This window comes from Panthera tigris, chromosome B4 (assembly GCF_018350195.1).
Source record: "Panthera tigris isolate Pti1 chromosome B4, P.tigris_Pti1_mat1.1, whole genome shotgun sequence".
NCBI lineage: Eukaryota > Metazoa > Chordata > Mammalia > Carnivora > Felidae > Panthera > Panthera tigris.
In genome coordinates, this window is record NC_056666.1 from 124,657,712 (window position 1) to 124,681,411 (window position 23,700).

The 23,700-nt window shown below is 47.5% G+C and overlaps 1 protein-coding gene across 7 annotated transcripts in view; it reads right to left on the reverse strand.

Annotated features, from left to right (window-relative positions):
• The window catches only part of NUAK1 (NUAK family kinase 1), a 72,310-nt gene that overhangs the window by 26,945 nt on the left and 21,665 nt on the right, over positions 1-23,700 (reverse strand). For 3 of the 7 annotated variants that reach the window (XR_006220194.1, XM_042993078.1, XM_042993081.1), the window contains one exon: positions 12,901-13,021. Coding sequence is in view for 6 of the 7 variants with exons in the window: in XM_042993078.1 (XP_042849012.1) it covers positions 12,901-13,021 (121 nt within the window). In the remaining variant the exon portion in view is untranslated. The other 4 variants (XM_042993079.1, XM_042993080.1, XM_042993082.1 and 1 more) reach the window with 4 other exon arrangements.

Sequence of the window (23,700 nt, forward strand, 5' to 3'; positions counted from 1 at the left end):
GCGGGGGGGGGGGGGGGGGGGGGGGGGGGGGGGAGTCACTTGAGAGAAGACTTGACCAGGTTAAGACTGGGGAAGGCAGGCCAGGCAGAAGGAGCTGCATGAGCCAGGGCAGAGACAGGAGCAGAACCAGCGGCAGTTGGCAGGTGCTAGGAACTAAGGGACAAGAAAGGAGAGGAGGGCTATGAATGAGCCGCAGAGGCCTTGAATGCCCACAAGGAGTTCTGAGGTGGGGCGGGGGGGGGGGAGGAGTCAGATATGCCCAAACATTGCCAAGAACCATCATAAATAGACGGAGCAAGGGACAGGGCAGCACCCAGGATCCTGGGCCTAAGAAATAGACCAGAGCTCCCTTCCCCTCAAGAGCCTTCCCTGTCAGATGGTAATCTCTCCTTCCTCAGAAGGCTTATTTGTGATAACAATAGTTAACATTTAGTGGACAATTACTGCATGCCATGGATTGTCACCTTTAATCCTAACAATCCTACGAGATAGGTATTAACATTATCCCTACTTCATAAACAGGGAGCCGGCACTCTGATGGTGAAACAACAGGGCTGACCCCTGCAAGACTACATCCTCCGTGATGAATATCGGTCAATATCAGGGATAAATTTTGCCAATTTTCTAAAAATGGAATCATGCAGTATATCTTCTTTGTGTCCAGCTGGCTGCATTTAGCTCAACACTGTAATAATCCATGACTGTTCCAGGTGATGGAAGATCGTTCACTCTCCTTGCTGACCAGTACTCCGTTGTGTATGTCAAGGCTGTGTCCCTTCTACTGTTGATGGGTATTGGGGCTGTTTCCAGGTGCGGGTCATTGTGAATAGTGTTGCCGTAAACATTCTTGTGCATGTCTTTCGATGCTCATCTGTACGCATTTGTGTTGGGCGGGTAACCAATATGGATTTGACCCCAAATTTATATGACTTACAAGTTTCTGTTCTTCCCACGACTCTCCACCACTTTCCACCATCATCCATTTACTTTCCTTGCATAATACTCAATAAAGAGCCTCCTTCATTGAAGAGACCAGCATCACTGCTTTTCTGAAAATGCTTTTTTACCAATCTGGAGCACTTTTTGCTTTGTTTAGTTAAAGGGGATACAAAGGCAACATAAGGCACTGTTTTTGCCCTGAGGAGCTGCAACCTAGCTGGATACAACTAGCAGTGTTTATAAAATAAATCAAGTGCTAACCTGTGTGATACAGACTTTAAGTACCTAGATGATCAGAGAGAAAAATCTGTGAGATAACTCGAATGGCTTGAAAAGACTGCTAAAGAAACAGGCATGGAACTGGACCACCCAAAATGCCTTGAGAGTTTTGCTTGCATGAGATGGTTTTACCATTGTTTCTGCACACACTGATATGCAAACTCTGTCCATTTTCTTCTACTGTCCCGCAGAAAGGCCTTCTTCCCAGACACCAACTTGAATGATTTCTCTTGTTTTCTGTTTATTTTCCATTTCAAGGGAGAGTGGGGATTGGTTACTATAGCAACAGCTACTTCTCCAAATTAATTCTGAATTTCATCAGATGTTCAGTTTGACAGTCCAGCTCTGCCTTCTGATTGTCTGGCTTTCACAACCAAGCTAATTACCCAGCTCCTAACGACTCCCTCCTGCTGCCCCCGGGGGAATAACACAACTTGTATAACTCGAGAAAATGAGTATTACAAAACAATGCTCTGGCCTGGGAGAAATACTGATGAGTGAGGAGATCTTGGGATTTTAACCATCCGCCAGCCATTTTAGAACCAAATACACAAGGCCATTTGGGAAGAAGACGGGCTTGGGAAGGGAGAGGGTGGGAATCGTTTTACAGGATGCTCCGTGGAGAGCAGGTTACAAAAAATGGAGGATGTCTTTCTGGTTTACATGTAACGTCAGAAGAGGAACATTAGTTTCTGTCGATGTGAAGCAAAATGGCCAAGGGCCTTAGCACCTGGGTGGCTCAGTCGGTTAAGCGTCCAACTTCGACTCAGGTAGTGATCTCGCAGTTTGTGAGTTCGAGCCCTGCAGTGGGCCTCTGCTATCAGCACAGAGCCCACTTCAGATCCTCTGTCCCCCTCTCTCTCTGCCCCTCCCCCACTCATGTTCTCTCTCTTCCTCTCTCTCTCTATCTCTCAAAACAAACATAAAAAAAAAAAGACAAAGACAAAGCCAAGGGCCTAGAGTGGACCAGTCAGGATTCTCCTCATGCCTTTGCCTTCAATTAACTCCATATCTGAAATTAGTTCATTCTTTCCATGGGATTGCCTCCCTGCATGACAGCATTTTACTGCTTTCCTGAAACCTCAAACAGACACACCGTTCCACTCCTCAGAGATGTGCTCTTATTAAAGGTCATAGGATCCTCATGGAAAGTAGTTTATTTTTCATTTCAGAAATGGAGTTATCTTTCCTTTGCAAGAACTGTCTGCAACCTAATTATAGGCCCTTTAGTCAATACAAGATCCATTCTTCAAAAGTTTCCTCCCCAGAACTAAATTTCAAGCACCTCATGGGCTCATGGCTTCATAAAATGGTCCTCTGATCCCTTAAGTCCGAAAGCCCATGGCAGTGAGAGCGAGAAAATTAAACTGGGCTGGCAGCTCTCCACTGTCAATGAGTTGGTCAGAGTTGAATCAATGTGTTTCCTGGCTTAGACAATGAAAGGCTCTTTAGTTCACTAATTGTCTTTTCTTAAACCAAAACTCTCTCTGGATGTCGGTTGGCATGTGCAAGGAGAACCATAGCCAACCAGGCCACCCACTACCAGCAGTGGACCCCACAGAAGGCAGAAGAAATAGTAAGAAAGTGTATGAGCTACCTGCAGAAGAAAGGATGCAGAAGGCTTGTCAAGAACCATCCATTCCTGGTAGGACCATCAGTGCTACTTGGGAGCCCAATAACAAATCCTAGGAGGGCAGGGGATGTGGCCAGGAAAAAGGAAGGAGCTTCATGGGAGGGAGAATCAATGGCACCATGTTGGCCCAGCCATTGGACTCCATCTTCCTTCCACAACCACCCCCTGGAGGTATTTCCATGGAAACAAGCAGGGCTATAAGGTGATGTGTTCCATCAACCATCACCACACACTCATCAGCCATGCCCCACAGTCTCCCTGATCGTTTTCTCTATTGCTCTGTCCGGGCCTGTTTGTTACACACACACACACACACACACACACACCCAATCCTGAATCTGAGAGAGCCCTGACAATTGATCAGAACATCTCAGAACCACCCCAGGCTGATACTAAGGCTCTTGTACTTGACACAGTGAAGTTCCAAAAAAAGCATGCAGTTTGGGCAACGAGTATAGTAGAACCTCTCCCCACGGTGAAGACCACCTTACTGTTCCCCTCCCCACAGAGGGCTTTGCTACAGGGGCTCATCCCACCCTTACCAGCAGTCAGGGTGGAAAAGTCAGCCCTGCTGTTATCACACCTCTGCTTCTAGCCATTGTTTGCTCCACCACGTATGGTTCAGGACTATCTTGTCAACTCTGAATTCTGATCTGCCTCATCATGCAACACAGTACCATAGTTAAGAACCTGACTCCCTGAGCCAGGCTACCTGGGTTCAAATCCAGGCTCTGCCACTTACCAGCTGAAGGACCTTGGCAAGTTACCTTACCTTTCTGAGCCTCGGTTTCCTCATCTGGTAAGTGAAGATCACCTATCCTCATTGTGCAGATTATCACAGCACGTGTACATGTGTTAGCCTGTTATTAGTAAGGAGTGAGTCTTAGTCATGCCTGAATCAAATCCAGGACTATTAAGGATATGTATGGGCAAAATCTGCACCTGAGGTCACAAGTGTGCTCTTGAGGGATGAAAGGGAGGTGGGAGAACAGAGAAATAGAAGACTAAGACTCAGGGACATCTTACTCAACGCATGCCGCTGACCTCTGAGGCAAATTAGCAGAGCCATCCCACTTAAGTTCAAAAGATCCTATATTAAACGACAACACAGTTCCATTTTTTTTCTCTTTAAAAATTAACTTCAAGTGGTATTATTTGAGGCATTAGAAAATATTGAATTCCAGGAAACCCAAGAGGGCGAGGCAGGACAACCACGGAGTAGCATTAGTTTTTAGTTGTTTTATTTCTAATCTCCAGCCTCTAAAAAATTACTTGGGTGTAATCAAATGAAAACAATGAAAATAATACACTTGAAGGTCAAATAGCTAACTTAATAGGAAACTCATTAGAAACGTGGCTGGACAGATTCAGGGCCGAAGAGCTCGTTCGTCTGACTAACAGTGAAGAAAACTCCGGTGCTGTGTTATTAACCAGGGAAAGTCCTTACTTTTGGATCCGGTCTGCAGAGACGTCGCGTGGAACTTGCGAATCTGGCAGCAAAGGCAGTGTGTTAAAATGCTCAGCGATTCGCCATGGGTTCAAAAGAGTAAACACAAGCATAATACACTACTTTGCCAAGTTCAACAAACTGTTTCATGGGGCTCTGAGTCCCTGATGAGGGCAGCAACCAAATGGCTAAGTAAGTAAACCCAAGCCCAAAGGTATCGCTCACTGCTCACTGGGGATCACTGCCAGACACACGTTCTTCTCTGGAAGTCACCGATGACAAATGATCGGACCAAGACAACTTTCTAGAGCAGGGCTCATTTCCTCTTGGTTGCGGGATTAAGTCCATATTTCTCAGGCTGGCCAATTAAATCTGAATACCCAAGGGTGAGGCCCAGGCATCAGCATTTTTTACAGACGCCCCATGAAACTTCAGTGTGCATCCAGCATCCAGAATCCCTGATGTAGGCGATCTGGCCTCAACCTTCTCTTCTAGCACCTCCCAAAAGAAGGTGATACTCTAGCCATGAAAAGACCTCTCAGAGTCCTAAAGATCACATCAGGAATAGTCCATATGCTTTATTAAGCATATTTATTAAGCATGTACCTGCCACTGTACTTAGCAATTTTATTCATGATCTGGTTTAATCCTCACACCCTTATCTAGAAAGTATGGAGCTACTGGCCCAATATTATAGATAACAGAACTGAGCCTCAGAGAGGTTAAGTCACTAGCCCAAGGTCACATAATACCAACTAGAAGAGCACCTGGCTCATTCAAATCGAAGCCCACTTGGATCAATAAAATATATATTCACCCTACTGGCAAAGTACCTGGGACATAAGTCCTCAATAAATTTTTGTGAAAGTAGTAAGTGATCAAATGAATGCATGACTAGACGAGCGAATGAATGAATGAGAACACTGGGTAGAATTAATGACCAACAGCCCTTGTTAGATCAATTCTGCCATCCCCTGCCTTCAAAAAGGCCTCAGTCAGGATCTGCTTGCTGCCTGAGAAAGCTGGATTAAGGCACTCGAACCTGAGAAGAAAAATGTGAACTGCTTCGACTGAAGGCATTTCCAAACAATTGATGCTAGAAATGAGCCCTGCCTTGGTTTGTGACCTGCTGAGCTGCTGTTTCTCTAATAGAGTGGTTCTCAAACTTGAGAGTGCATCACAGTCACCCAGAGGGCTGGTTATGACACAGAACAGGGGACTCCACCTCCATCTGGGGGGGGGGGGGCACAAGCCATGTTGTCACTGTGGTCTGGGCTCCCTCTGAGAACTGTGGCTCACCTACATTACTGGAGTTTATCAGGGTTCTGCCATTCTCAAGGGGTTACTTTCCAGAGGCAGCCATACTCTGGGACTCCAGGACTTCTGCTGTATCCCAGGGACGCACGTCTTGCACCAGCCCCACTGCCCCTGGCTGTTAAGTTGAGAGGTGGAGGTAGAATGCTGTCCTCCAAGCCTGCAGCGCACAGTACAGCCTTTGCGCTCTTGCAAAGACCCTGTCTCTTGGTTTCTCCTCTGCATCTCTGGCTGGAGTTTTACGGCAGTGATTTTCGCCAGGAGGCAAGAACAATAATATGCCCTTCCGGAAAGGTCTATCACATCCTCAGGAGGCAAAGGTAGCTTGAAAAAGCATACTGTAATGTACACATCTAGGAAGGTGGAAGGAGCTTTTAACTGATAGAAAACCCACCCAAAGTGTCTTTATGGTAGGAATTCAGAGAATTTTCTAGAATGCAGACTCCTTTACATCTTCTCCAGGGCGGCAGGTCTAAGGCTCACAAGACTCATATGCTTATCGAGGAAGGCACGTTTGTTTGTTTGGTTTTGCTTTTTTAAGCTTCAGAAACTCTTCCAAAGGTGGGAGATCACAGCTGACCAATGCCCAATAGGCTTCCCACTTGGTTCCAGAATGCCAGGACCACCCTTACCTAAGATAGGAGACGTGATGAAAGAGTTGGCCCGGTCTAGCATATGGCAATGCAAAGGGCCAATGAGGCGATATAATCTTGCAGGGCCAGGAAGAGAGATTTCCAGGAACAAAAACCAAGGGCAGACACGTGAAGGCACCAGGGGAATCTCCCTCACTCACTCCACACACACCCCATCCCCCTCCCTCCCTCCACCCACCCCTCCCCCCCACCCCTACCCTGAGGGGTGCTGTTACCAGACGGGGTGCTAAGTTTCCCTAAAGTGCTGTGCGGCAAGAAGTTCATTTCTGGTGGTTTTGCGGATCGGGTCTCCTAGGCTTTCAAAGGGGAAGCCAGGGCGAGACAAAGTGCCTTTGATGTTTGCGCTCTGGGTCCTGAAATCAGAACCTCAGGCAAAAACTGTTTTTATCTCTTCCACCCTAGGCAGCCGAGTTGAAAGCTCTGGCGGGCACTTCCTTTTCAGCTGTTATTTCCATACTGTCAATTCCCACCCTGCTGAGAGAATGGAATTCCTTTGACTGGAAACAGGGTCCATCTCAGAGATGGTGCCGGAGATTTCTTTTTTCCTCTTCTCTCTCCATTAAGTGATTATCCTTAGTACCACATACTAGAAGGTGTAGGTCTATCCTCTTTTATTTACTTAGCATTAGAAACCAGTTACGGCTTGTGTTGACACAGAGTTGACAAATTTGAGGGTTAATCACCTTCACCCACAGGTCAATAGGAAAGTAACCCCAGGGTCTGGTTTGAGAAAAAAACATTTGAAAGGAAACACTTGATCTTCGAGTTTACCAGATCTGGGCCCCACACTTCTTCCTGAGATGTCTGCAGAAATATTTTCTAAAATACCCACAGAGCTGGGATTTAATGCTCTCACATATTTAGGGCAGCAACCCCTATGAACGCCAGGGAATTCTCTCAATCATGGGTTCCAGAATAACGCTTGTCCCCAATTAGGGGCATCTGTAGACCACTAGATGATCTGGCTTGGATCAGGAGCACCGGCCTCAGAGTGCCAGGGACTAGGTTCAGCTCTCGGGTCCACCACTGGTTAGCTGGTGTGACCTTGGGAAGTTATTTGGCCGCTAAGACAAAACTTCCTTACCATAAACTAGAGCTGTTAACAGTATGCATTTCGTGGACATAAGGAATTAACTGAGATGATGCAAGCACACATCCTAGCACAGGGTAAAACTCAATAACTCATAGCTATCATTAGTATTATTTTAAAGTGCAAATAAAAACTATTCTCTTCCTCAAAACCGGTGGCTTTGCCCTATTCCTGGAATGAAAGCCACAGCCCTCCTTTAGTCAATGTGGTCAAAATCTGGCCCTCCTCAGCCTCCTCCACCCCCTCCTGCTCACTGGCTCCCTCAGCCTCATAGACCCTCTGTCACTTCTGTCAACACGAGGTCCTTCCCTCCTCTGAGCATTGGTTCGTTTGCACATGCTGTTCCCCTTGCCTGGCATGCCCGCAACTTCGGCGGGCTCACTACCTGTCCCACTGAGGCTTCAGCTCAGTAGCCACGTATCTGTTCACTCACTGAATGTCAGCCCCATGAGACCAGAGCTTGTCCTGTTCACCCCAATATTCTTAGTGTCTAGAACAGGCCCTGGCATGTGATAAGCATCCAATTTGTATTTTTATTTTGTTAATGAACGAATTGCTTTTTCTCTGGAACTAGTATGTCAATATCATGGATAGTACAGTCCAAGATAGTGCCTTCCCCTTGTGAAAGCCCAAAGTTCCTAAACATACGGGGTTAGATACATCATTGCTCTGCCACATTGCTACTGCTGGGACGGCTGCTGCTGCTACTGGGGTGTGTGTGTGTGTGTGTGTGTGTGTGTGCGCACGCTTTAAATCATAACAGTCCTGGCTAAAGAAGAAATTGTAAGGATCTTCAATAGTCCTATTCACTTGGCTAATGCCCAAACAGCCGGTTAGATTCGAAGCACTGATTTTTCATTCGGCAAATTTCTACATTTCCGTACTCAGCTAAGGCTCTTGATTGGCCTGTCAGGCAACCAATCAGCTTCCAGGGAAAAGGTTCCCCTTCACACTGTGATTGGCTGAGAAACCACACACTCAGGTCCCCCCACCATTGTTGCCACCACGCTGCCCCTACCACACCCCAGGGATGCAAAGGATTGAAAAGGCCAACCTAAGGAGGATGCCTAGGGCACAGAGGTAGGCTGCGGAGCCTGCAAATTAAGACACAAGATCAGAAATACAGGGTTGAGGCCCGGCGGAGGAAAAGACAAATGGGGTCGCTAGGCCTGTGTGCCAGGGCCACCAGCTAGCCATGATACCCTGTGTTATGAACTCAATTGGGTCCCCCAAATTCATAGGTTGAAATTCCAATGCCCAGGACCTCAGAATGTGACCCTACTTGGAGACAGGGCCTCTAAAAAGATCATTAAGATTAAATGAGAACATCAGAATGGGCCTTAGTCCAGCGTGACTGGTGTCCTTATAAGAAAGGGAAATTTGGACACAGATGCATACAGAGGGGAGACCACATGAAGACACAGGGAGAAGATGGCCATCTATAAGCCAAGGAGAAAGGCTTGGAGGAAAGCTACCCTCTGACTCTGACACCCAGAACTGGGACTTCTAGTCTCCAGAGCAGAGGAACAACACGTTTCTGTTGTGCAAGCCACCGAGTCTGTGGCGTCCTGTTGTGGCTGCCACACCAAACTGATACCCCCAGCAAGTCCTAACCTTCCAGAGTCTCAGTCTGTACAACTGGAAAATGGGACACCCGGCCCGCCCACCTCACAGGTTTGCCACAGGGAGCAAATAAGGTGAGACGTGGGGGCGCTTTGCAAATTATACAGAGTTCTACAGATGAGATCGAGAGATCCAACTTAGCTCTCAAAGCCGGGTCCCAGGGTCCTGGGCAGCAAAGCAGATAAAGTCAGAAGACCCTGGAGACTGTGGGGTCACAGGTGGAGGTGTAGGGGCTGGAAGAGTGCCTTGGCGATCCCTGGCTCCAAACCTCCGGGGAAGGGAGGGGAGCTGCCCTCCTCCACAGTTATTTAGTGGATGTGGGAGAAACAGAACTTGCGTGGGAGAAGGGAAAGAGAACAGAACAGAAACCAGAGATTTCTAAGAAATTAAAAGCCAAAAAAAAAAAAAAATCCACATTTACGTCCCTGGGAGTTTTCTGGATAAAAACAATTCATTTCATTTGTATGGTATTCTGCAGGCCATAAAATGTTTGGTGGCAGTAGAGGTTTTTTTTTAACCTATTTGAGGTCAAGAATCCCTCTGACAATCTAACAAAACCTACCCACCCTCTCCTCGGAAAAAACTGATGTAGGCACTGCCCAACGTCTAAAACATTACATACCAGCATGGTCCTATCCTGCAAGGATGAACAAGATCTGAATCTACGCTGTCCAATATGGCAGCCAAGACTCATGTGGCTATCGAGGACTTGAAATGTGAGTAGTGGGGCTGACAAGTTGAATTTTTAATCATTTTATTTTAGTAATTCTAAGTTAAATATCCACCTATGGCTAGTGGCTTCTGTATTGGACAGTGCAGTTATACACTATTTCAGGGGATTTATAAGCACCCTGCAGTTCACCCACTGGCCCTTGCCAATGGACCAGGCCAAAGGAACCACTTGTAATGAGTACACTGTCTTCACGATAATTACCTTTTTTGAGCTTACCAGAACATGTATCATCTAATTTACTCCTGTCAACAACCCTTAGAGGTAGAACTGTTACCCCCATCTTATAGGTGTGGTTATTGATGCCCTGAGAAACCCCTCAACTTGCTCAAAGTCTCATGTTGAGGCCACGGTGAAGGATTTGGGATTAAAACACAACAGTCTCATGTCAGAACTCAGGCTCTTTCCTGACTCCCGAAAACCTATTGATAGGGTTTTATGAATTGAGGCCCAAACTCCCGCCTGAGACCTTGATGGAAATTATTTCTAGTCACCCAAAGAACTTTAAATTATGTGGTACCCATCTTTAAAATTATAAGCAAGGGCTTCTCTTCTTCTTGAAGCCTCCAGCAGGAGCTGAACCGAGACCAACCTGACCTTGATAAGAGAATGTTTTTCCATTAAGTTTCATCTCTGTCCTTCCCTTGAGAGTACAGATTCCTGTTCTCCATTCCACCTTCAGGATTCCCAAGGCCAAAGTGAGCACGATGCCAGTGAAGAAGTCAGGCTTCTCTGTGCCAGACTTCAGTTATCACAGACCATCTCCCAAATAATCTGCAAACTTCATACTGGGCTTGCACTCTCTCCAACTTCCTGATAAAGAAGGCTCCTCCCCTGAGCCAAGAAATCCCAAGCACAGCACCGCACACAGAGCATGGCACCCACACGGGTCCATATTGTACTGGTCATCCTTTACAGCTGCCTTCAGGTTTTCATGGTAATCAGGTCACATGGAGGAAAAACACTCAGAATTGTATAAAACTCACTCTCATCCTGCATTTTGTATCTCCACTCACTTCTAAACTCTAGAAATTCCCCTCATTGACAGGCATATTCAGATTCATTTTATCAACGTAGAATTCTACTTTTGCCAATTCTTCCTCAAAAAAAACCAAAACAAAACAAAAACAAAAACACACCTCCTTCATGGCCCAGCCTGTATGTCATGAAAACATCTAAGCTCCAGGACTCCACAGTGCTAGATATGTTGCTTGTATATCTACATAGTATTTTTCTATCATGCCTTGTATTGTGCCTTGAAAATGAGATTTTTAACCACATTTAACACAGTGCTTAACCAGACACTCGGTAGGCCACTGGTTCCCATCCTCGTTAAAACACAGACTTCTGGGCCCCACCCCAGAGTTGCCCATTCATCAGGTCCTCAGTGAGGCCCTTGAATCTGCATTTCTAACAATCCTAATTTATACTAATGTTACTGGTTCAGAGTCTGCACTTGGAGAATGACTGCAAGGGATGTTTGTGGAAAGAATAAATGAATGAACGAAGATTTCCCTCAAGCATTCTATCCTCAAGGGCTCCAAAAATGAGCTTCAGAAAAATCAAGATAAAACCTGTTACCAACATTTACTTCTGGATGAGGAGAAAAAATAGAAACAACAGGGGGGAAAATGGCAAAAAACAGCAGAGAACCAGAAGAAGGAGCACTTAGAATAGATACCAGAAAAACTTTCAGGTTACCATCTGGCTTCCTCTTACCCACTACTGTGTAACTTATTATGCTCAGACCATAATTAAAAATATTACGATTATACCAAATTAAAAATAGGTCCATTTTTCTGATTCAACTGTATATTTAAAAATATTCTGGAGAAACACTTTGACTCAGGAAGTCCAAGCCTAGAAAATTTCTCATAAGAAAAAAAAAAATTACAGAAATGAATATAAAAATGATTACAAGGAGGATCACTAAAGCTCTGTTTATAATAACTAGAAATCTGAAACAACTTAAATATTTAAGAAAAGGAATTAGATTCAGTAAATTATGATACATCCTTAATGGAATACTATAAAGTCTTTCAAACTGTCCCTACAGGGAATATTTATTGACATAGAAAGAGATGCATGGTATAAAACATGAAAAAATTTTAAGTTAAAAAATGGTATAAACAGTAAGATCTAACTTTGGATAAAAATCATGTACAGATATAGAGAAGTAGATAAAATATAAATAAATATAGCCAGAGTGATATTAGAACTGGGGGGTTAGAACTGAATTATTTTTTAATTATTTTTTAATTTTTATTTACTTTTGAGAAAGAGAGACAGAGTGCAAGTGGGGGAGGGGCAGACAGAGAGGGAGACACAGAATCCGAAGCAGACTCCGGGCTCTGAGCTGTCAGCCCAGAGCCGGATGCGGGGCTGGAACCCACGAACCGCAAGATCATGACCTGAGCGAAAGTCAGATGCTTAACTGGCAAGCCAACCAGGTGCCCCTGAAAATATTTTTAAATTTTAACTTTTGTATTTCAATAATTCCTGCAATAAATACATATTGCCCAAGTAATTTTTTTACAAGATATTAAAAAAAAGAAAAGATAGGCTATAGGAAGTTTATACTCTCCATTTCTTCCCAGGAAGGACCAACGAGTTGAAGTTCAAGCACTTTTGTGACTTTTTTCCCAGCCCCACTCTTCCACAAACACCACTTATGACTTGGACTCCATTTGTGAAGCATCTGCTCCGCCAAGAGATCCCTCCTCTATCTTGGTACTTCCCGGACCTGCTCAAAGCTAATTCCCAACTCAAAGAGCCTAACTTGGAGTAACTCATTACTCCACCACCGGGGCATTTGCGTTAGGCAATGACCTTTACAATGGATCCACCATGACCCTGGTCACCCAGCAAACTGCCATTTTTCAGAAACCATGGCTGTCTCGCATACTGGCTTTTAATAAGGCGGGTTGCCTAGCAACCGCCAAGGAACTGGCCGGGAGGCGGAAGAAGGCACCAGCCGGAGCTATTTATGACCAAAGGGAGCCGTGCTCCGTGTGTCTGGTTGCGTTCGAGGTAACCAAATAGGAGATAACACCCAGCTATTTTTGCATCATGAAGAAAAAAACTACTTGGCTCTTGCCCAGAAGGGCAATTACCTAAAAATCTTGGCAGGCCCCATGGTATGAGAAATGGTAACTGATACGCGGGTGAAAAAAAAAAAAAAAAATCACTGACCTTCATAAATACTGATGATATGAGGATGGTTGAGGGATGACATGATCTCAATCTCTCGTCTGATGTGAACCATGTCTTGTTCATCCTTAATTTTGTCCTTACGAATGGATTTTATAGCAACCTATAAAGTCAGGAAATGAAATGTTACTCAGAGGACTAAACAGATGCAAATCAGCCATTGGGGGAGTTTGGAAAATAAATACAGATGTTACTTGTTGGCAGAACCGACAATAACCAAAACAAAGCTTCAAAATACCCCCTGTCACGTCTTTCATTTATAGCAAAAACACCCTTCTCCTGACAACAGAAAACATCAGAGTCCAAGAGCCTGGGGTTTGGGACGCTGGGTTAGGGGGTTTTATTTTGGTCTTGTTTCCCTTGTTTTGTTGTTGTTGTTGTTTTTCCATAAAGCAGAGGTTGCTTCACGTGGCCAAATTCGTTTATTCTAGGAATCCTGATGCTTTGAAAAAAGGAAACCGAAGAGCTCAGTTTACAGGGTATAGATGATTAAACATGGATGGGTGAAATCAGTATCACTCAGCCCCAGCGGGCAGCTGCCGCAGCAATGGCTGGTAAAAGCTTCCTTGCACGGTGCTTCTCCAGGCCAGTTCTGCTCAAATGCAGGGTTTTAAGACTCCAGCCTATGCTGCGGTTGTGCAACTGCTCAGAGGCCAAATCCTTCCTTCATCCTTCCTCTGGCCCCGGGCACCTTCCATCGCACGTGACGTGACGTGACGTGACGAGACAAAAAGGCTCTGCTATAGAAAAATCAGGATGAAACAAAGGGAGGGACAGCCAGACTCCCTGCCTGGCCCCAGATGATCCCCAATTTGCAGATTTGGATCTGCAAATCCAAACTGTAGAGGGCTGCCAGGGCCAACGAGCAGAGCAATCGCTCAAAAGAAACACATAAATAAAAAGGCATTAAATGACAACGGGAATCTAATGAGGAAAAATATGTTGGCCAGTGGATTCATCTTTGCTCCTAAACAAGTTGCTTGGTAATTTAGTTCACCCTCGCTCTAAGGGAGGCAAAAAGTACTCTGGGGGTGAGGAGGGAGGAAGGTGTCCGTGGGTAACAAGGAAGCTTGTTACCAACAGCCAGCTTAGTCCCTTCCAAAGTGGTCCTCCTATGACGTCAGCTCTCACCTGGGCCACCCTCTCCTAGATGAAAGGCATTTAACTCATCCCTCTGGATCACAAAGACATGAAGTACTCTGGAGAGACAGCATCCTCATTACCAACAGCCCACGACCACACCTCGATTATGACAGGGGGAAGCCCTGTCAGCCTCAGCAGGAAGCTACTCACATCTGGGAACGTTTGCATCTTCTGGTTAACACCGGGTCCCCACCAGGCACTATACATGGAAACTACAATCAGCCCATCTATAATTCAATGAGAATTGGGCAGCTACTATTATTATTGCTGTTTTTGCCATTTGCTGCCCTCCCAACAAATGTAAATGGACTAGCAGGCCCACATATCCCTCCTTTGCAAAAGCCTCCCCAGCTGTAATGAAATCAGTATTTGTGTCATTACTTGGCTCTGAACTATCGGGGATCTTATTCACTGCTTTATCTCCCGTGCTTAACTCCTCGTTGGCACGTGGCAGGCCTGAAAAACCCTTAGTGTGGGCAGGCGGGCAGGTGCTAGGTAGACAGAAGGGGAAGGAGGAGGGAGGAGAAAGGAGGGATGGGAGGGGGAGGCAGGGGTGATGTCTGCGGTTAGGTGATGAGAGCCCAGACCAGAGAGGCGACAGTGAAACCGGAGCATAAAAAGAAGGACCCCTCTAGTCAAACACCACCATCAAGACAGGCACACTGGGAAGATGCTTCGTTTTTCTCTGGCACCCTACTGCAAGGGCAATCGAGGAATGGACAAAGCAGACTGGAAACGCTGGACGCCCTGCTGTAAACCCAGGGAGAGGCACCGTCCTCCCCTAGACTGGGAGCAGACCCCGAGGCGGAGGCTGGATAAAAGGAGGCTTCCCAGAGATGAATGAGCCTCCAGCTTCAAGGCCCCTTTTCACCAGGGTGCCGGTCTCAAGGCCCTCCGAAAGCCCCATTCAGTATGCAGCGAGAAAAGCCTCCCTGCGCTGACGTCAAATGTAAAGATATGACTGGAAGGCTTTATTTTGTCTGAGCAGGGCCTGCGATCCTGGGAGCTTGTTCTGGGAGGAAGCAGACAGTGAGCACACACAGGCCATGGAGGATGTGGGTGGCTGTTTGGACCACCTCCTGCATTCCTCCATGGACTAAAGATGGGCCAGGGGAGAAACCACCCCTTTGATTATGCAGCAGGCTGAACTTGGCCTCAAGGAGGCTCTACTGTCAAAGGACAATAGGAAGAAATTCTTTCCCCATCCAGGGTCAGGGGAGGGTAAAGACATTCTGGGGGGTAAGAAAATAAGCCCACTGGTCAGTTCCCCCCAACAGTGGGGCAGGAGGCCGACTGTCTCACAGCGCCGTTTGCCAGGGGGATGTTTCCAGCCCAGTGTGAAAAGGAAAGTGCTCACATTCTAACAAAACCCCACTCAGCACTGAGGAAACTAAAAGGGCTCCATAAATGTTAATAACCATGGTGGTTGTCCCTCCACAAAAGTTTCCCTCTTCCTACAATGAATCTTCTATTGAAAATGTAAAAGAGGGCTCATTCTGCCCCCCCCTTTCAAAGGGTCGGTGGGAAGTCCATCGAACAAGGCGGGCTAGAAATCACTTAGAACCATGCAATTGTCAAGGCCAGGGGGAGACTCTCGTTTCAACTCCCAAGGGCAGTGAGATGACCCACCCAAGGTCGCAGAGCCAGTTAATGGCAAACCACGGACACAGTAACAACCACTGTAATAACAGCAGGTGGTCGTGGAGCACTTCCTATACGGTGCAGACGTTACGCCAAGTGTTCTACACGTCACGGATCTTTACATCCTTATTCAGGCTTCAGCTCCAGGATCCCTTAGGGAAACCCTCCCTGACCCCTTTAGGGGATGAGGCAGCTCCTGGCCACCTCCCTCTCTCCACACCTTTCCCTACTTCATCTTCGTGGGGACATTCTGCACCATCTGAAATGCTTCTTGGTTTGCTGCATAGTCAGCCTGTGACCAAATCCAGCTCATGGCCTGTTTCTGTAGGTACCCAGAAAGCTAAGAATGGTTGTCACAATTTTAAAGAGTTGTTTATAAAAGGAGAAAGAGATCTATAAGTGTAGTTCCTGTAACTTAAGGTGGTGCCTGCTTCATGAAGTCGAAGGATAACCTGAGCCAGCACAAGGCAAAGCCGTGTTGTGTAATGGTCAGGAACATGGCTTTGAGTCCGGGCTAAAACCACTCATTAGCTGTGTGACCTTGGAGAGGTGACATAAGCTTTCTGTGCTCCAGTTTCCTCATCCATCAAGTAGGGAAAGAAGGGGACCTGCCTCACAGGTACCCTGTGAGGATGAAACGTCAGGTGCCTGGAACATGCGTGGCCCAGGATAAGTGTTCAATAAACGGCAGCATGTTTAACCTGAAGAGACTGCCCCCTATATAGGGCCTTCCTGCTTTCCTTCCTTTCATTCTTGGAGCACACTTGAATTCCTCCTGGTTCCTCATGGGCCAGCAAGTAAAGGCCTAGGGAACATATGTTCCCCAAGTACGTAAAAGTCAGGAGAATCTCTCTCCAGGTCTTTAAACTGTACCCTCACCTGACATGTCAGGAAGCCCAGAGCAGCTGGGGCTCACCTACCATGATCACCATGGCATCTGAGCCTGAGACCAGACAGAAGGATAAAGCAACCCCAGGACTATCCCCCCCCCCCCGCCCCCATCTCCTTCTTATGGTCACCTGTGCAGGTGACCAGGGGAATAGAATGGCCTAGAATGAGGCCAGAAGATGGCCTCAAGACATCCACTTCAGCCTCTCTGCATTTGGACTGTTCATTCACTTACTCCTTTTGGGTACCTAGCAGGCACCAAGCACAGTGCTGGGACTACACAAAAGGGAAAACCAGCAAGATTCTGCCCCAGCCCTCAAGGTTGGGGTGGGGGTGGGGAGCAGAGGAGGGGAAGGACAAGAGCCACAAGCAAAAATTACACAAGTGATCACGCAATTTTCCTCGTGACCGAAGGCTACCAAAGAAACACACACGGGTGCCAGAATTCTGGAGAAAACCTTCTCTCCAGTTTCCCTCAGTCCTCGCCCACATCGACAAAGAAAGATAGAGGTGGGGAAAGGGCCCAGCAGGAAGAGATTACCAAATGTCTGAAACCATACACCCTCCCCCCAAAACATCCAATTTGTTCCTGCACGAGCCAGAGAGATGTCACTCCGCCTTCAGAGTGACGGGAACTCACGCGCAGTACAACCACTTTCATAAATGTTCCCAAGTCTAGACAGCACCGTGTGCCTTATAAAACGGTCTGCCTTTAAATAAGGCCACCCTATAGTTTAATGTTTAAACCGTAGGCAGCAGCGGGGCTGGCTGCGGACCTGTGAATTCTGCCCTGCGGTGCCTGCCTGTTTAAGAGGCACACTGAGCCCAGCCAGTCCCCAACCCTTGTTAAATGTAACAGGCCCAGTCTCCTCTTCCATGGAGGCAGTTTTTCCTTTTTGGAATAATCACCATCAGCCACCTGTTCTGCAGCCTGCTGGGTGTCCTTTGCCACAGCGGCTGCTGTGAATGTTAAGAGCTTGGTCACTGGGCAGGGTTCTGGGAAGCAGACGGTGGCTGCGAAAGCCAGGCTTTTACTGACTAGCTGACCTCGTTCCGGGAGCCTGACCATCACAGATCTCAGTGCCCTCATCGGTAAAATGGGGCTAGCAAGGCCCACCTCTTGGGGCTGTTGTGAGGAGTGGGAATAACCTAAGTAAAGTGCCTGGAGCACAGTAGGTGCTTTTACTGATGGTGATGACTATAAACGAGGCCTGGCAGACACAGGGTCCTGGACCATGTTTTCGGGGGGACGAACCCACAGCAAATCATCTTATAGGCCTCTCCCCTCCCCTTTCGGTACATACCTCCTCCCCTTCCCCAGATTTGTAATAAGTAAGCAAGAGCAGGTTAAAATTCACATCCAGCCTGTGCGCCTGCAGAGAGGGGGGCAGCCAGCCGTCTTCCTGTCCTGCTTTGGGGAGTGGAGGTATTTCTGGGCAGGTTCTACATTTGCCAGGCTCTGACCAGGAGAATCACTGCCCTTTTCCCTCCACAGCCACCTCCCACAGATGCTCATTCACTGCCACGTCAGCCTGCAGAGACTGTCCTAGAACAGTGTTTCTCAGACAGGGGCCACGGACAGCTTGTTAAAATGCAGATTCCGAGTGCAAAGGTCTAGCGTGGGGCCTGGGATTCTGCACTTCTGGCAAGTGCACCCCCAGGTGATGATAGCGATGCACGTCCAGGGACCACACTTTGAGTAGTGAGGTCTTAATGCTCTTTGGCCAGGACATAGCAACAGTTTAAGATCAGTGGCAATATTCTTAATAATAGCAGTAACTAGCATTTATTAAGTGTTAGCTGTGTGTCAGGGGACCTTATCTCATTTAATCCTAACTAAAACCTCATTTGTTACAGGAGGAAACTGAGGCACAGAAAAGACAAATACTGCCCAAACTCACACAGTTTGTAAAAGATAGTGCTAAGACCTCACCCGCGGCAGCCTGAGTCCACCACCTGCTGATTCTAGAAGCTGTGGATGAAGCTGGGGTAGACAGCAAACACGGCAAGTGACAGAAGCTCTCAAAGGTCAGTGTGAAGGGACCCTCCAAGCACATGAAGTTTTATAGGGTCATATGTGAGGTCTCAGGAGGCAGAATTGGGGGTCTGAGTAGCGGGGAAGAAACATGACCATAAACACGGCATTAGAATCACTTAGTAGGAACAAGCTTGCATTCTAATCCCGGCAATAGGAGCTGGCAGCTTCCCGGCCATTCACAAGGTGTGATCTCATACCCGGCCACGTTCCACGGGAGCTCCAGGGCACTGAGTCAGAGCAGCTCGGGGATCTTTTCTCACCAAGGGGCCCGGAGGCCACTTGCAGTGGAGGTAAGCAGCCAAATCAGGGCGGAGGCCGGTGTAGGGGTTCCTGCTCTTATCTGGTTGATGGTCAGAGTTCATGGCAAGGCACAGTTCCACACCGGCCACACAGATCCAAAGACCCCAGGATCACCAAATGGCTTCCATTCAGAAAGGCTATGCGTGGCCACCACCACGGTGATGCCACCCAGGAGGCCATCCTGCAGCCAAAGCCCCTAATTAATTAAATGACCCCCAGCTCTTTGTGAGGAGCCTGGCCAACTCGAGACAACACTCGAGCAAGTTGCCATGATGCAACCGACCCTACAGGGACCCGAGCCAAGTCCTCCACGGGGCCCATGGGCCTCTTCCTCTCCGGCTTGTTGATTCATGTCATTACATGGATGTTTTTTCAGACAGAAGCAGGTTGGAAGCCAAGAGCTGTATCAACACGCGCTGAGGAGATGCGCCCAGACGCCAGGGAGCATGGCGTGTGTAAGGAAAAGCTTTTTCTTCAAAGAACGGCAACCCCCTTGTACCACCACCAGCCCTTTAATCTTGTAAAAGGTTCTGAAAATATAATCCTCTCTAAGTCGGTTCTCCATCCTTGATTTCCAAAAACTCCCCATCAGACATGATGTGTCCTCCGATGATGCTCGTTTTTCTCCTGCCATGAAAAATGTGTTCTATTTCCAGAATTTGAACAGCAAATCAGATTTTTATCCGACAGGGCTAGGGCCTGCTCACAGGACCCCCAGAGAGGCCTGGGATGTTTTTTATCGACGTGCACAAGGCTTCCCTTGCTCTCCATACCCCCTCTTCAAGGACTGGCCTAAGCGTGTCATTGTTGCATGGGGTGATGCCACAAAGGAAGTGGAATTCACAGCTCAGAAATTACAGGCACATTTACACTCCTTGTACTGCGCTGGGGTTTGTAAACACCAGATAGCGGCCATGGCTGACCAGGCAGGAATCAAAGGATGGGGGGCAGGGGTGCGGAGAAAGGCCAATGGAAAGTTAACAACAGCGGCCATGGCAAAAGCAAGCAACAAGCCAGTTCAGAACACATAATCTGATTGTCTGGGAGCACAGTTCCTCCCTCAAAGAGTGGGGAGCGAGAACACCACCTGCACCAGGCCCCGGCAGCCCAGTGGGGGCTGTGGGTGCTGAGTGTCAAAATGCAGCTTCCGGGCCCCACCCCAGATGTACTGAATTCCAGCATCAGCAGTTGCTACAAGCTTCCCAGGTGATTCTGCCGCACTTTGAAGCATGAGCACTGCCATTATGTTACTTAAACCAGAGTTAATGTCGCCATGATGGCACTTCTTACGCCATAACCCAAACACTACGCGGTCATATTCAACACTGGATGATTAATGAGAATTAATGAACTGCCCATCTATATAGAGGGGGACTGAACACAAGCTGCTTCCCTGAGGGGACGCTGAGACCCGCATTAATTTAACCCCCGGCAAATGGAAGGTTTGCTCCCATGCTGCGAGGCCCCAGAAGCTGGCTGCTAACGGGTTACTTCATGCTCTGCACACAACCTGGGGCTCCCACACCTGAAAAAGTAAATGTCTCCAAAGGAGGAGAGAGGAAGCGAGCCCCGGAGCCTCGCGTTCTGACCGCTCTGTGACAGAGGATGTGGCTGGGGCTGTGGGGAGCCTTCTCTTAGCAGAAGCCTCCAGAAGTCTCTCCAGGCTCTAATGAACAACCCTAAGCCCCCCTGTGTAAAAAAGGCCTCTGCTAGCACAAGAGATGCTACACAGACCACAGCAGAGTCACAGAGAGACGGAAAACGCAGGCCTGTTTAGCTGGAACTCGAGTGGCCAGGCAGCTGTTTATTTTTGGGCTTTCACGTTTCTAAAAGCCAAATGCAACACCAACTCAGAATTCTACAGTGCAGCTGCTTTTCTTCCAGATTCCAACTGTCCTGGGGAGGGAGAGGAAGGGCCTGGCCGGAGGGCAGAGGTTGGACAGCCTCGACCGGTAGCATCCAATAACTCTGATGCCGTTCGTAACCCGGCTTGGATATGCTTAGGGTTGTGTAACTTGTATTTATCAATCTCCAAGCCCAGCAGAACCACGGCCAGAATTGCCAAGAAACCACATCAGCACCTTGGCCTTGCTGTCAGTCACGGCAACTTGGCCAGGGGCCCCTGAACAGTGGTACTCAGGCAAGCCTACCATAGACTCAGTTTCCTCATCTGCAGATGAGGATGACAAGCGGTCCAGCCCCACCAGGTTGACAGATTGTGTACAGGGTGGAAGGCTGAGAAGGCAAACAGTCACAGGCATGAGGTGTAATGATCACTGATCACCGTTACATCAGATGTCAGAGCTGCGAGGACCTCAGAATGTTCTATGCCAACCCCCTCATTTTATAGGTGAGGAAACTGAGTCCCAGGGAGGTTAAAGCACAGGCCCAAGTTCACAGAGTTAATAACAGCACTGGAGCTGCAGGAAGATTCCTGAATCTCACTTCAGTCTGAGATTAATACTCTGGGCAAGGAGTGCTAATCAAATTCCAAGCCACAGCTGGCAGCAGGACTAAAACGGCCACCCAAAGATTAGCCATGCACACACGAGGCAGGCCCCAGAGCAGCCAAGCCCCAGACCTGCTGCGTTAGTAATAAGCCAACATGGGGAGATACTCCCAAGCGTGCTGGCAAAGTAGGACCTGTCTCACAGCACGGCACAGTATCTCACCTCCATCTAATGTCAGGGGGCTCTCTGCCCACAGACATGCAGGGGACGCGGTCTTTAGTCTAATTCAGTCCAAACCTCGTTCCAATTTCTGAAGCCTGATTTGATATCACACATGAATAGGCATACTTGGGAGGGTTTTATCCCATTATTTCTTAATTCACTGAAAACAGTGCTTTTAAATATTAACTTCAGGCTGCTGCTGTAGCCCTGACCTTGCGAACAATGCACAAGGGCCATAAAAGACCTGAGAAACATAATTAGTTTTCCAAAGGGGGGCAAAAAGAATTAGTCACTTGAATTTAGCTGATCTGGGTGAGCAGAACAAAGAAAAAAAGTGTTTTTTTTAATTTCTTAAGATGGTGAAATATATAGAATGTGCAAAAAAAAAGGGGGGGGGCGTAGCTTTACATTGCATGTTTTAACCACAGATGATTTTATAAATAAGTGAAAGGAAAGATTCTTCAGACGTTATTTTCATCCTGACAGAGCTCCTATTCGGAAAGCTGAATCGTGGCAATCAGAGTGTGTGCAAAGACATACCGGACAGGTAAGGAACAGTGGATGGGCTACAATCCGTCCTTCTGGGGGCCTCATTCAGCATCTTTTCACAAACCCGAGTTTCTTTTCCGTCCAAAGGAAGCTCTCATTGTCCACTGCCCAGAGAGTGAGCAGGCTGGGCCCTGCTCCAGAGCCCCACTGCACAATCTACCCCGATGCTTCCCAGCCTGCTAATCAACTCCCTACAAACCTGCCGGGCATGCCTGTCACAGCAGCACCTCCAGCTATACATGCCCAGCCCCAGGCAATGCAGCCTGACCCCCAAGGAGCACACTCAGTCCCCAGCGGGGCATCTTCTGCCACCCCCTTAGGCAGGTGACCTCCATGAGCTTCATCCAGCACCCATCACTCAGTGCCTACCCCCAGGGAGGTTGGGGCAGGGGACTGTGGTTCTTACCGGGACCCAAAGAACAGCCCGAGTGGAGAGTGTGATGCTTCTGGACATCTGTGCTTTTCATTTTTTTTTTTTTATTAAATATAGTTTTTTTAATGTTTATTTATTTTGGAGAGAGAGAGAGATACACACACAGAGTGAGAGCAGGAGAGGGGCAGAGACAGAGGGAGACGCAGAATCTGAAGCAGGCTCCAGGCTCTGAGCTGTCAGCACAGAGCCCGATGCAGGGCTTGAACTCACGCACGAACCGTGAGATCATGACCTGGGCCGAAGTCAGCCACTTAACCACTGAGCCGCCCAGGCTCTCCTGTGCTTGTCATTTTATCTGCCAGGATCCCTCCACTCCCTATCATCTGCAACTAGCTTCTTCAGCTGGCCAACTCCTCCAGATCTGTCCCCTACCATGAGCCCCCAGAATGCAGATATAGGTCTGCTTTGCTGACCTCGGTTGCCATTCACACAGAGACCATTTCTGTTTTACTCACCTTACTTCCATTGCCTTGCGGGCAAAAAGCTGGGGCTCAAATGGACTCCAAGATATTAAAAAGGAGCCTGAACATTTTGTTAAGTGAAATAAATCATACACAGAAAGGCAAATACTGTACGATCTCACTTATATGTGGAATCCAATAAAGCAAACCTCATAGAAATAGAGAATACGTTGGTGGTTGCCAGGGCCCGAGGGGTGCGGAAATGGGAGATGTTGGTCAAAGGGCACAAACTTCCAACTATAAGATGAATAAGTTCTGGGGATCTGATGTGCAGTGTAATGACCACAGTTAACAACACTGCCTTACGTACTTGAAAGTTGTTAAAGAGAGGAGATCTTAAGTGTTATCACCATGCATGAACTTGTGCACATGCACGCACACGCAAACACACACACACACACACACACACACACACACACAATGATAATTATGTGAGGGGATGGAATGGTTAACTAAGGGTTAACATTTTGCAATATATATGTGTATGAAGTCGTCACGTTCTACACCTTAAACTTACATATGTTATATGTCAATAATATCTCAATATAGCTGGGGGGGGGGGGGTGAAAAGGACCCTTAAAAAAATGTCAAAACACAGCCACCTGCCACTGAGTCTTCTTTTATTTATCTGCCTCTCAAGTGTTGAATCCCTACTTG